The sequence below is a fragment of the Oncorhynchus mykiss genome, chromosome 11 (genome assembly GCF_013265735.2).
Source record: "Oncorhynchus mykiss isolate Arlee chromosome 11, USDA_OmykA_1.1, whole genome shotgun sequence".
Lineage (NCBI taxonomy): Eukaryota > Metazoa > Chordata > Actinopteri > Salmoniformes > Salmonidae > Oncorhynchus > Oncorhynchus mykiss.
In genome coordinates this window covers 5,856,537-5,871,255 of record NC_048575.1, presented here as the reverse complement: position 1 = coordinate 5,871,255, position 14,719 = coordinate 5,856,537, and the positions used below count along the sequence as shown (strand labels likewise).

Genomic DNA, 14,719 nt, shown 5'->3' with positions numbered 1-14,719 from the left:
TGCTTTCACCGTAAAGCTTTTTTCAAATCTGACACGCCGGCTGGATTAAAAAACAAGTTAAGCTGTGTTTTGGTGTATTGCACTTGTGATTTCGTGAACAATTAAATATTTTTAGTTTAGTAATTTAATTTGAATTTGGCGCTCTACAATTCACCGGATGTTGACGAAAATGATCCCGCTAACGGGATCTGTGTGGCAAGAGTTAAGACACGTAGGCTACTGTACTCTTCTGCTGCTGCTTCTGCTACTGTTGCAGAGAACCACTCTATTTTCCCCCGTGCTGGTTGAGACCACAGAGCTCCTGTAATTCACTATTGCTGTATTTAATTGTGCGGTTGAGACATAGGCTACTGCTGCTGAGAACCGTTGTTTCATAGCACTCCAATTCCACTCTATTTAAGCATTGAGCGCAAAACAGTCACAAAGGCCAGACAGGCAAGAATATCCCCCTGACCAATTTCCAAATTGCTTCTCTCTTCATACTGTATAGAACTGACAAGACTAGGATAGCTGACTAAGATACTGTATAGAATAGACAAGACTAGGATAGCTGACTAAGATACTGTATAGAACAGACAAGACTAGGATAGATGACTAAGATACCTCTCCGCCTCTCCCCTCTCTCTTTACCTCTCCCCTCTCTCTTTACCCCCCCCCTCTCTCTCCCCCTCTCTTTACCGCTCTCTCTCTTTACCTCTCCCCCTCTCCCCTCTCTCTTTACCTCTCCCCCTCTCTCTTTACCTCCCTCTCTCTTTACCTCTCCCCCTCTCTCTTTTACCTCTCTCTCTCTTTACCTCTCCCCTTGCTCTTTACCTCTCCCCCTCCCTCTTTACCTCTCTCTCTCTTTACCTCTCCCCTCTCTCTTTACCTCTCTCTCTCTTTACCTCTCCCCCTCTCCCCCTCTCTCTTTACCTCTCCCCCTCTCTCTTTACCTCTCCCCCTCTCTCTTTACCTCTCTCTCTACCTCTCTCTCTCTTTACATCTCCCCCTCTCCCCTCTCTCTTTACCTCTCCCCCTCTCTCTTTACCTCTCCCCCTCTCTCTTTACCTCTCTCTCTTTACCTCTCCCCCTCTCCCCATTTCCCCATCTCTGCTCTCTCTCTTTACCTCTCCCCCTCTTCCTCGGTCCGTCTTCCTGACGTGTCTCTGTTCTGCTGTTCCTGCTAGGAGATGATGGCCAGTCTGATCAGCCAGACCCCAGACCACCCTGTCCCCTTTCTCATCAGTCACCTGCAGACCAAGCCAGGCAGCCCCGGCAAGCTGCACAGAACACTGGCGGGCTCCGCTGCTCTGTGGGCCCAGAGCGATGCAGGTAGGAGCGCAGACGCAGATGCATGTACACGCCTACACTCAGAAGCTCACGTAAACTCACAGAGCATGCACGTGTGAGCAATCGTGTACGCACATACGCAGTACACGCAAACGGTGTTGTTATAACTAACCTTGTTAGTAATGAGGTTCTATAGATGAGACATACAATTTAGTCCCATTCAAAATCCTATTTTTCCTAACCAATAACCCTTACCCTAACCTAACCTTAACCCCAAAACCTAACCTTAACCCTAAACCTAAACCTAGCTCCTAATCCTAATCCTAAACCTAAACCTAAGTCTAACACTAATTCTAATTCTAACCTTAAACCTAAACCTAAACCTAGCTCCTAATCCTAATCCTAAACTTAATTCTAACACTAATTTTAACCTTAACCCTAAATCCCCTAAAAATAGCATTTGATCTTGTGGGGACCAACAAAATGTCCCCAGTTGGTGAAATGTGTGTTTGTTTACTATTCATGTGGGGACTTCTGGTCCTCACACAAGTATAGTTAAACACGTCCACACGTCCACACACATTCCTAGTCATTGTGTGTACTACTTTTCCCGCGGTACCTTCTTCTCTCAGCAGAGAGTAAAGGAGGTCCTGACTTCAGGAGTTACCAGAAGCCCTGGCAGATCCACCCGAACAAACCCAAGAAATCCAAGAGTGACCTGGCAGTGTCTAACATCTCCCTTCCTTCAGCAGAATCTAAGTCCTGTGAGTATAGTATATATCTACTATATATACTATATCTACTATATCTACTATATATACCATATCTACTATATCTACCATATCTACTATATATACTATATCTACTATATCTACTATATATACCATATCTACTATATCTACTATATATACTATATCTACTATATATACCATATCTACTATATCTACTATATCTACTATATCTACTATATCTACTATATCTACTATATCTACTATATCTACTATATCTACTATATCTACTATATCTACTATATCTACTATATCTACTATATCTACTATATATACTATATATACTATATCTACTATATCTACTATATATACCATATCTACTATATCTACTATATCTACTATATATACTATATCTACTATATATACTATATCTACTATATCTACTATATATACCATATCTACTATATCTACCATATCTACTATATCTACTATATCTACTATATCTACCATATCTACTATATCTACCATATCTACTATATATACCATATCTACTATATCTACTATATCTACTATATATACCATATCTACTATATCTACTATATCTACTATATATACTATATCTACCATATCTACTATATCTACTATATCTACTATATCTACCATATCTACTATATCTACCATATCTACTATATATACCATATCTACTATATATACTATATCTACTATATATACCATATCTACTATATCTACTGTATATACTATATATACTATATATACCATATCTACTATATCTACTATATCTACTATATATACTATATATACCATATCTACCATATCTACTATATCTACTATATCTACTATATCTACCATATCTACTATATCTACCATATCTACTATATATACCATATCTACTATATATACTATATCTACTATATATACTATATCTACCATATCTACTGTATATACTATATATACTATATATACCATATCTACTATATCTACTATATCTACTATATATACTATATATACCATATCTACCATATCTACTATATCTACCATATATACCATATCTACTATATCTACTATATCTACTATATATACTATATCTACTATATCTACTATATATACCATATCTACTATATCTACTATATATACTATATCTACTATATCTACTATATATACCATATCTACTATATCTACTATATCTACTATATATACTATATCTACTATATATACCATATCTACTATATATAATATATCTACTATATCTACTATATCTACTATATATACTATATCTACCATATCTACTGTATATACTATATATACTATATATACCATATCTACTATATCTACTATATCTACTATATATACTATATCTACTATATATACCATATCTACTATATCTACTATATCTACCATATCTACTATATCTACTATATATACTATATCTACTATATATACCATATCTACTATATATACTATATCTACTATATCTACTATATATACTATATCTACTATATCTACTATATATACCATATCTACTATATATACTATATCTACCATATCTACTATATCTACCATATCTACTATATCTACTATATCTACTATATCTACCATATCTACTATATCTACTATATATACTATATCTACTATATCTACTATATATACCATATCTACTATATCTACTATATATACTATATCTACTATATCTACTATATATACTATATCTACTATATCTACTATATATACCATATCTACTATATATACTATATCTACCATATCTACTATATCTACTATATATACTATATCTACTATATCTACTAAATCTACTATATCTACTATATATACTATATATACCATATCTACTATATCTACTATATATACTATATCTACTATATCTACTATATATACTATATCTACTATATCTACTATATATACTATATCTACTATATATACCATATCTACCATATCTACTATATATACTATATCTACTATATCTACTAAATCTACTATATCTACTATATACTATATATACCATATCTACTATATCTACTATATCTACTATATCTACCATATCTACTATATCTACTATATCTACTATATCTACCATATCTACTATATCTACTATATATACTATATCTACTATATCTACTATATATACCATATCTACTATATCTACCATATCTACTATATCTACTATATCTACTATATCTACTATATCTACTATATCTACCATATCTACTATATCTACTATATATACTATATCTACTATATCTACTATATATACCATATCTACTATATCTACTATATATACTATATCTACTATATCTACTATATATACCATATCTACTATATCTACTATATATACTATATCTACTATATATACTATATCTACTATATATAATATATCTACTATATATACTATATCTACTATATATAATATATCTACTATATCTACTATATATAATATATCTACTATATATAATATATCTACTATATCTACTATATATAATATATCTACTATATCTACTATATATAATATATCTACTATATATAATATATCTACTATATCTACTATATATAATATATCTACTATATCTACTATATATAATATATCTACTATATATACTATATCTACTATATATACTATATCTACTATATATACTATATCTACTATATATACTATATCTACTATATATACTATATCTACTATATATACTATATCTACTATATATAATATATCTACTATATATACTATATCTACTATATATAATATATCTACTATATCTACTATATATAATATATCTACTATATATAATATATCTACTATATCTACTATATATAATATATCTACTATATCTACTATATATAATATATCTACTATATATAATATATCTACTATATCTACTATATATAATATATCTACTATATCTACTATATATAATATATCTACTATATATACTATATATACTATATCTACTATATCTACTATATCTACTATATATACTATATATACCATATCTACCATATCTACTATATCTACCATATATACCATATCTACTATATCTACTATATCTACTATATATACTATATCTACTATATCTACTATATATACCATATCTACTATATCTACTATATATACTATATCTACTATATCTACTATATATACCATATCTACTATATCTACTATATCTACTATATATACTATATCTACTATATATACCATATCTACTATATATAATATATCTACTATATCTACTATATCTACTATATATACTATATCTACCATATCTACTGTATATACTATATATACTATATATACCATATCTACTATATCTACTATATCTACTATATATACTATATCTACTATATATACCATATCTACTATATCTACTATATCTACCATATCTACTATATCTACTATATATACTATATCTACTATATATACCATATCTACTATATATACTATATCTACTATATCTACTATATATACTATATCTACTATATCTACTATATATACCATATCTACTATATATACTATATCTACCATATCTACTATATCTACCATATCTACTATATCTACTATATCTACTATATCTACCATATCTACTATATCTACTATATATACTATATCTACTATATCTACTATATATACCATATCTACTATATCTACTATATATACTATATCTACTATATCTACTATATATACTATATCTACTATATCTACTATATATACCATATCTACTATATATACTATATCTACCATATCTACTATATCTACTATATATACTATATCTACTATATCTACTAAATCTACTATATCTACTATATATACTATATATACCATATCTACTATATCTACTATATATACTATATCTACTATATCTACTATATATACTATATCTACTATATCTACTATATATACTATATCTACTATATATACCATATCTACCATATCTACTATATATACTATATCTACTATATCTACTAAATCTACTATATCTACTATATATACTATATATACCATATCTACTATATCTACTATATCTACTATATCTACCATATCTACTATATCTACTATATCTACTATATCTACCATATCTACTATATCTACTATATATACTATATCTACTATATCTACTATATATACCATATCTACTATATCTACCATATCTACTATATCTACTATATCTACTATATCTACTATATCTACTATATCTACCATATCTACTATATCTACTATATATACTATATCTACTATATCTACTATATATACCATATCTACTATATCTACTATATATACTATATCTACTATATCTACTATATATACCATATCTACTATATCTACTATATATACTATATCTACTATATATACTATATCTACTATATATAATATATCTACTATATATACTATATCTACTATATATAATATATCTACTATATCTACTATATATAATATATCTACTATATATAATATATCTACTATATCTACTATATATAATATATCTACTATATCTACTATATATAATATATCTACTATATATAATATATCTACTATATCTACTATATATAATATATCTACTATATCTACTATATATAATATATCTACTATATATACTATATCTACTATATATACTATATCTACTATATATACTATATCTACTATATATAATATATCTACTATATCTACTATATATAATATATCTACTATATCTACTATATATACTATATCTACTATATATAATATATCTACTATATCTACTATATATAATATATCTACTATATCTACTATATATACTATATCTACTATATATAATATATCTACTATATCTACTATATATAATATATCTACTATATATAATATATCTACTATATCTACTATATATAATATATCTACTATATCTACTATATATAATATATCTACTATATATAATATATCTACTATATCTACTATATATAATATATCTACTATATCTACTATATATAATATATCTACTATATCTACTATATATAATATATCTACTATATCTACTATATATACTATATCTACTATATCTACTATATATACTATATCTACTATATATAATATATATACCATATCTACTATATCTACTATATATACTATATATACTATATCTACTATATCTATATCTATATATACTATCTACTATATATACTGTATCTACTATATCTACTATATCTACTATATATACTATATCTACTATATATACCATATCTACTATATCTACTATATATACTATATATACTATATCTACTATATCTATATCTATATATACTATCTACTATATATACTGTATCTACTATATATACTATATCTACTATATATACCATATCTACTATATCTACTATATATACTATATATACTATATCTACTATATCTATATCTATATATACTATCTACTATATATACTATATCTACTATATATACTATATCTACTATATATAATATATATACCATATCTACTATATCTACTATATATACTATATATACTATATCTACTATATCTATATCTATATATACTATCTACTATATATACTATATCTACTATATCTACTATATATACTATATCTACTATATCTACTATATATACACTATATCTACTATATATAATATATATACCATATCTACTATATCTACTATATATACTATATATACTATATCTACTATATCTATATCTATATATACTATCTACTATATCTACTATATATACTATATCTACTATATCTACTATATATACACTATATCTACTATATCTACCATATCTACTATATCTACCATATCTACTATATCTACCATATCTACTATATCTACCATATCTACTATATCTACTATATATACTATATCTACTATATATACCATATCTACTATATATACCATATCTACTATATCTACCATATCTACTATATATACTATATCTACTATATATACCATATCTACTATATCTACTATATATACTATATCTACTATATATACTATATCTACTATATCTACCATATCTACTATATCTACCATATCTACTATATCTACTATATATACTATATCTACTATATCTACCATATCTACTATATCTACTATATATACTATATCTACTATATATACTATATCTACTATATATACTATATCTACTATATATACCATATCTACTATATATACCATATCTACTATATATACCATATCTACTATATCTACTATATATACACTATATCTACTATATATACTATATCTACTATATCTACTATATATACACTATATCTACTATATATACTATATCTACTATATATACCATATCTACTATATCTACTATATATACTATATATACTATATCTATATCTATATATACTATCTACTATATATACTGTATCTACTATATATACTATATCTACTATATCTACTATATATACTATATCTACTATATCTATATCTATATATACTATCTACTATATATACTATATCTACTATATATACCATATCTACTATATATACCATATCTACTATATCTACTATATCTACTATATCTACTGTATATACTATATATACTGTATATACTATATATACTATATCTACTATATATACTATATATACTATATATACTATATCTACTATATCTACTATATATACTATATATACTATATCTGCTATATCTACTATATATACTATATATACTCTATATACTATATATACTATATCTTCTATACTATGTATACTATATCTACTATATCTACTATATATACTATATATACTATATCTACTATATCTACTATATATACTATATATACTATACTATATATACTATATCTACTACATCTACTACACTATATCTACTATATCTACTATATCTACTATATCTACTATATCTACTGTATCTACTGTATCTACTATATCTACTATATCTACTATATCTACTATAGCTACTATATCTACAATACTATATCTACTAAATCTACTATATATACTATATCTACTATGTCTACTATATATACTATATCTACTGTATCTACTATATCTACTATATATACTATGTCTACTATGTATACTATATATACTATATCTACTATGTCTACTATATATACTATATCTACTATATCTACTATATCTACTATGTCTACTATGTCTACTATGTATACTATATATACCATATCTACTATATCTACTATACTATATCTACTATATCTACTAAATCTACTATATCTACTATATCTACTATATCTACTATATCTACTATGTCTACTATGTCTACTATGTATACTATATATACCATATCTACTATATCTACTATACTATATCTACTATATCTACTAAATCTACTATATCTACTATATATACTATATCTACTATGTCTACTATGTATACTATATATACCATATCTACTATATCTACTATATCTACTATATATACTATATCTACTATATATACTATATCTACTATATATACCATATCTACTATATCTACTATATCTACAGTGTGTCGTGATAGAAGTCTTTATGTTGTTAAAATGGCACCTCCATTAGTCCTCTCCGTTCCTCTGTCATTACCAATGGATGTTGTCAGCTGATGATGTGGCTGGTACCTATCCTCTACTCCCACCAGAAACCCCAGAACTCGGCATAACAACGGACTGTAAATTAATCCGGCAAGCGCAGGCACCTACGGTTCGGGTGCAACAGATTACAGCATCTGTTTTGATTGCAGCCTTTAGTATTGATACTTGTTGTACACCAATGATTCGCCTCATTGGTTTCAATCTCCCTCCCCCCTTTTAATTGGACGTAATTTCCCATTAAATTAGTCATGGTTTATTGTCCAATGGGCCAGTGCCAGATGAGTACGCTAGTCAAGACTCTATCACACAGAACTGGGACAGACTGAATGAAGGGTGATGTAACGAGGTTCTATAGATGACTGGGGACAGACTGAATGAAGGGTGATGTAATGAGGTTCTATAGATGACTGGGGACAGACTGAATGAAGGGTGATGTAACGAGGTTCTATAGATAACTGGGGACAGACTGAATGAAGGGTGATGTAATGAGGTTCTATAGATGACTGGGGACAGACTGAATGAAGGGTGATGTAACGAGGTTCTATAGATAAGTGGGGACAGACTGAATGAAGGGTGATGTAACGAGGTTCTATAGATAACTGGGGACAGACTGAATGAAGGGTGATGTAACGAGGTTCTATAGATAACTGGGGACAGACTGAATGAAGGGTGATGTAACGAGGTTCTATAGATAACTGGGGACAGACTGAATGAAGGGTGATGTAACGAGGTTCTATAGATAACTGGGGACAGACTGAATGAAGGGTGATGTAACAAGGTTCTATAGATAACTGGGGACAGACTGAATGAAGGGTGATGTAATGAGGTTCTATAGATAACTGGGGACAGACTGAATGAAGGGTGATGTAACGAGGTTCTATAGATAACTGGGGACAGACTGAATGAAGGGTGATGTAACGAGGTTCTATAGATAACTGGGGACAGACTGAATGAAGGGTGATGTAACGAGGTTCTATAGATAACTGGGGACAGATTGAATGAAGGGTGATGTAATGAGGTTCTATAGATAACTGGGGACAGACTGAATGAAGGGTGATGTAACGAGGTTCTATAGATAACTGGGGACAGACTGAATGAAGGGTGATGTAACGAGGTTCTATAGATAACTGGGGACAGACTGAATGAAGGGTGATGTAAGGAACTCATAGGTTGGGTCAAATGGAGATAGAGATGAAGTGGTTGGAGAGGGAGGGGAAGGAGAGAGATGGGGAGAGGAGACGTCGATAGTAGAAAGAGAGAGAGATAGAAGGTGTGAGGCAAAGCGAGAGATAGAGAGAGACAGATCAAAAAATATGGGAGGGAAAGGAGGGAGGAGGGGCAGAAACTTCAATAATTCAGCATTGCTCTCATTCTCATGCCAGTTCCAGTCTATTTCAGACTGTGGTCAGACCATCACTTACAATCAGGAGGAAATGAAAGAGAGGACGTGTGTCTCCTCTGGCTGCTTCTCCCTGCCACTCTCTCTCTCTTTGTTCCTTAAAGCTTTGTCAGTCTGGCAAAATACATGAAACAAGAGCTGTGCTCTTCGCAAAGCTGCACCAGAACATAATGGGCTTATATACTTATTATTCAGTCATTTAGAGGATTTTTTTGTTTTCTGTAACAAACCGACCTGTAAACGAAGAAACAAAAATTCTAAACGAAAAGTTCTAATGGGAAGACAACAGTTAAAATGAGAGTTCTATGCCATGAAATAAAATGTTGTTTTCAGTAGGTATCTCTCCTTACCTTCTCTGTTGGTATATAATTGAACCCACGATCCTGGCATTGCAAGTGCCATGCCCTACTAACTGAGCCACTCTGGTCAAATAGTCCAGAGGTGTGTTTTGGGTCATTGTCCTGTTGAAAAACAAATGATAGTCTCACTAGGCGCAAACTAGATCGGATGGTGTATCACTGCAGAATGCTTTGGTGGTCATGCTGGTTAAGTGTGTCTTGAACTCTAAATAAATCACTGACAGTATTTTTGGGGGGATTTCTTCATTTTTATTATTTTAACGTAGAAAATTGTAAATTGAAAGAAAAAAAACCTTGAATGAGTAAATGTGTCAAAAATGTTGACTGGTAGTGCATGTGTTCCACATCCCAAACACTAACCTTTCTCAAGGCGATCATTGATTGGATGAGAAGAGATGGTGAGAGGATTTCAATTGTTCTCGTATCCATATAGCAAGTAACAGGGGTCATAATGGGTTTGAAGCTAGGGCTTCACATGTCTATATCTCCTCATTCATAAATTTGGGCGGCAGGGTAGCCTAGTGGTTAGAGCATTGGACTACTAGCAAGTTCAAACCCCCTGAACAGGCAGTTAACCCACTGTTCCTAGGCCGTCATTGAAAATAAGAAGTTGTTCTTAACTGACTTGCCTAGTTAAACAAAGGTCAAATAAAAAAAATTTACATCTCAGAAGAGGGAGTGGGAGAGACAGAGACCGGCGGACTTTGGATCCTTACCTCTCTTCCTGTTTGACCCATTTTCATCTGTTAATCATGCTAAAGGCCGAAGGTGGTGTGTAGGTGGTGTATAGGTGATAGATAGGCGGTGTATAGGTGGTGTGTAGGTGGTGTATAGGGGGTGTATAGGTGGTGTGTAGGTGCTGGGATGTATAGGTGGTGTATAGGTGTATAGGGGGTGTGTAGGGGGTGTGTAGGTGGTGTGTAGGTGCTGGGATGTATAGGTGGTGTATAAGGGGTGTGTAGGTGGTGTATAGGTGGTGTGTAGGGGGTGTGTAGGTGGTGTGTAGGGGGTGTGTAGGTGGTGTGTAGGTGCTGGGATGTATAGGTGGTGTATAAGGTGGTGTGTAGGTGCTGGGATGTATAGGTGGTGTGTAGGTTGTGTGTAGGTGCTGGGATGTATAGGTGGTGTATAAGGGGGTGTGTAGGTGCTGGGATGTATAGGTGGTGTGTAGGTGGTGTGTAGGTGCTGGGATGTATAGGTGGTGTATAAGGTGGTGTGTAGGTGCTGGGATGTATAGGTGGTGTATAAGGTGGTGTGTAGGTTCTGGGATGTATAGGTGGTGTATAGGTGGTGTGTAGGTTGTGTGTAGGTTGTGTGTAGGTGGTGTATAGGTATAGATGTATAGGTGACGCTGTCCTACGGTTGTGGTTGTGTTTCAGTACCGCGATCTATTGAGCAGCCGTGGTGGGAATGGAGGGAGAGCGGAGACTTCAACCTCATCCTGCAGGAGAGCAAGACACTGGGCAAGGCTCTGGAGAACCTGTCCCGCAGTGAGTACACTAACTAAACCCTAATACTGTACCCTAAACACTTACTCTAAACCCCAAACACTGATACTGTACCCTAAACACTTACTCTGAACCCCAAACACTAATGCTGTACCCTAAACCCTCAACCCTAATACTGTACCCTAAACACTTACTCTAAACCCCAAACACTGATACTGTACCCTAAACACTTACTCTGAACCCCAAACACTAATGTTGTACCTTAAACCCTCAACTCTAATGCAGTACCCTAATCCCTAGCACGAAACCGTAAAGCCTAATAATGTACCCTAATTCCTGAACCCAAGGCTATACAGAACCTGTCCCGTAGTGATGGAGAGAATAGATTCACTATCTCCTTAATACATCTACTAACTCCTGAACCTTAATACATCTACTAACTCCTGAACCTTAATACATCTACTAACTCCTGAACCTTAATACATCTACTAACTCCTGAACCGTAATACCTCTACTAACTCCTGAACCTTAATACCTCTACTAACTCCTGAACCTTAATACATCTACTAACTCCTGAACCTTAATACCTCTACTAACTCCTGAACCTTAATACATCTACTAACTCCTGAACCTTAATACCTCTACTAACTCCTGAACCTTAATACATCTACTAACTCCTGAACCTTAATACCTCTACTAACTCCTGAACCTTAATACATCTACTAACTCCTGAACCTTAATACATCTACTAACTCCTGAACCGTAATACCTCTACTAACTCCTGAACCTTGATATGAATACATCTACTAACTCCTGAACCTTAATATGAATACCTCTACTAACTCCTGAACCTTAATACCTCTACTAACTCCTGAACCTTAATACCTCTACTAACTCCTGAACCTTAATACATCTACTAACTCCTGAACCTTAATACCTCTACTAACTCCTGAACCTTAATACATCTACTAACTCCTGAACCTTAATACATCTACTAACTCCTGAACCTTAATACATCTACTAACTCCTGAACCTTTGTAAATACAGACTACAGTTTAGTGCGTGAAAGTTCCTTGGCATTTTGTCTCCCGCTGATTCACTTTTCTGCTCTTCACAGGTATCGCTGTTTCTGATGAACTTGATCAGGTAACTACTTACAACTGCAGTCGTGTTTCTTTTTAAATGTACATCATGAAATCGTTTTTTTTTTTTGTGTGTGTGTTTGTGCGCGGTTTCTGTGTGTAGCTCAGTTGGTAGAGCATGTGGTGCTTTCAACGCTAGGGCTGAGGGTTTTATTCCCATGGGAATGTTTGTGTGTGTGTATGTGTGTGTATGTGTGTGTGTGTGTGTGTGTGTGTGTATGCGTGTGTGTGCGTGTGTACGTGTGTGTGCGTGTGCGTGTGTGTGCGTGTGTGTGAAAATAATGACATGCAACAATCTCATGGGACCGACATCCATCCTGTGAAACTTGAATAAGCTCCTCTTTCTGTAGTACGGAAAAAAATCTTTGTTTCATACACTGTCTGGCCCTGGTTCTACCTCAACACAATAATGAGAGAACTCAGTTTGTAGGGAGACAAAACATTTGATTTGATCACTGGGGCCGAGCTTCCTGCCATCCAGGACCTCTATACCAGGTGGTGTCAAAGGAAGGCCCGAAGAATTGTCTAAGACTCCAGTCACCCAAGTCAAAGACTGTTCTTTCTGCTATCACACGGCAAGCGGTACCGGAGCGCCAAGTCGACGTCCAAAAGGCTCCTTGACAGCTTCTACCTCCAAGCCATAAGACTGCTGAACAATCAATCAAATGGCCTCCCAGACTATTTACATTGTCCCCCCCCCCCCCACACTTTGTTTTGTACAGTGCTGCTAGTCAGTGTTTATTATCTATGCATAGTCACTTTACCCCTACCTATATGTACACCATGTATACCTACCTACATGTATAAATTAC

General features: G+C 31.9%; 1 protein-coding gene across 3 annotated transcripts in view; it reads left to right on the top strand.

Annotated features, from left to right (window-relative positions):
- LOC110536541 (uncharacterized protein C8orf34 homolog) overlaps positions 1–14,719 on the top strand; it is a 166,613-nt gene that overhangs the window by 40,851 nt on the left and 111,043 nt on the right. For 2 of the 3 annotated variants that reach the window (XM_036934705.1, XM_036934703.1), the window contains exons 2-5: positions 1,167–1,311; positions 1,902–2,033; positions 12,697–12,807; positions 13,883–13,911. In XM_036934705.1, the coding sequence (XP_036790600.1) occupies positions 1,167–1,311; positions 1,902–2,033; positions 12,697–12,807; positions 13,883–13,911 (417 nt within the window). The remainder of the gene's footprint in view (positions 1–1,166; positions 1,312–1,901; positions 2,034–12,696; positions 12,808–13,882; positions 13,912–14,719) is intronic. The other variant, XM_036934704.1, reaches the window with a different exon arrangement.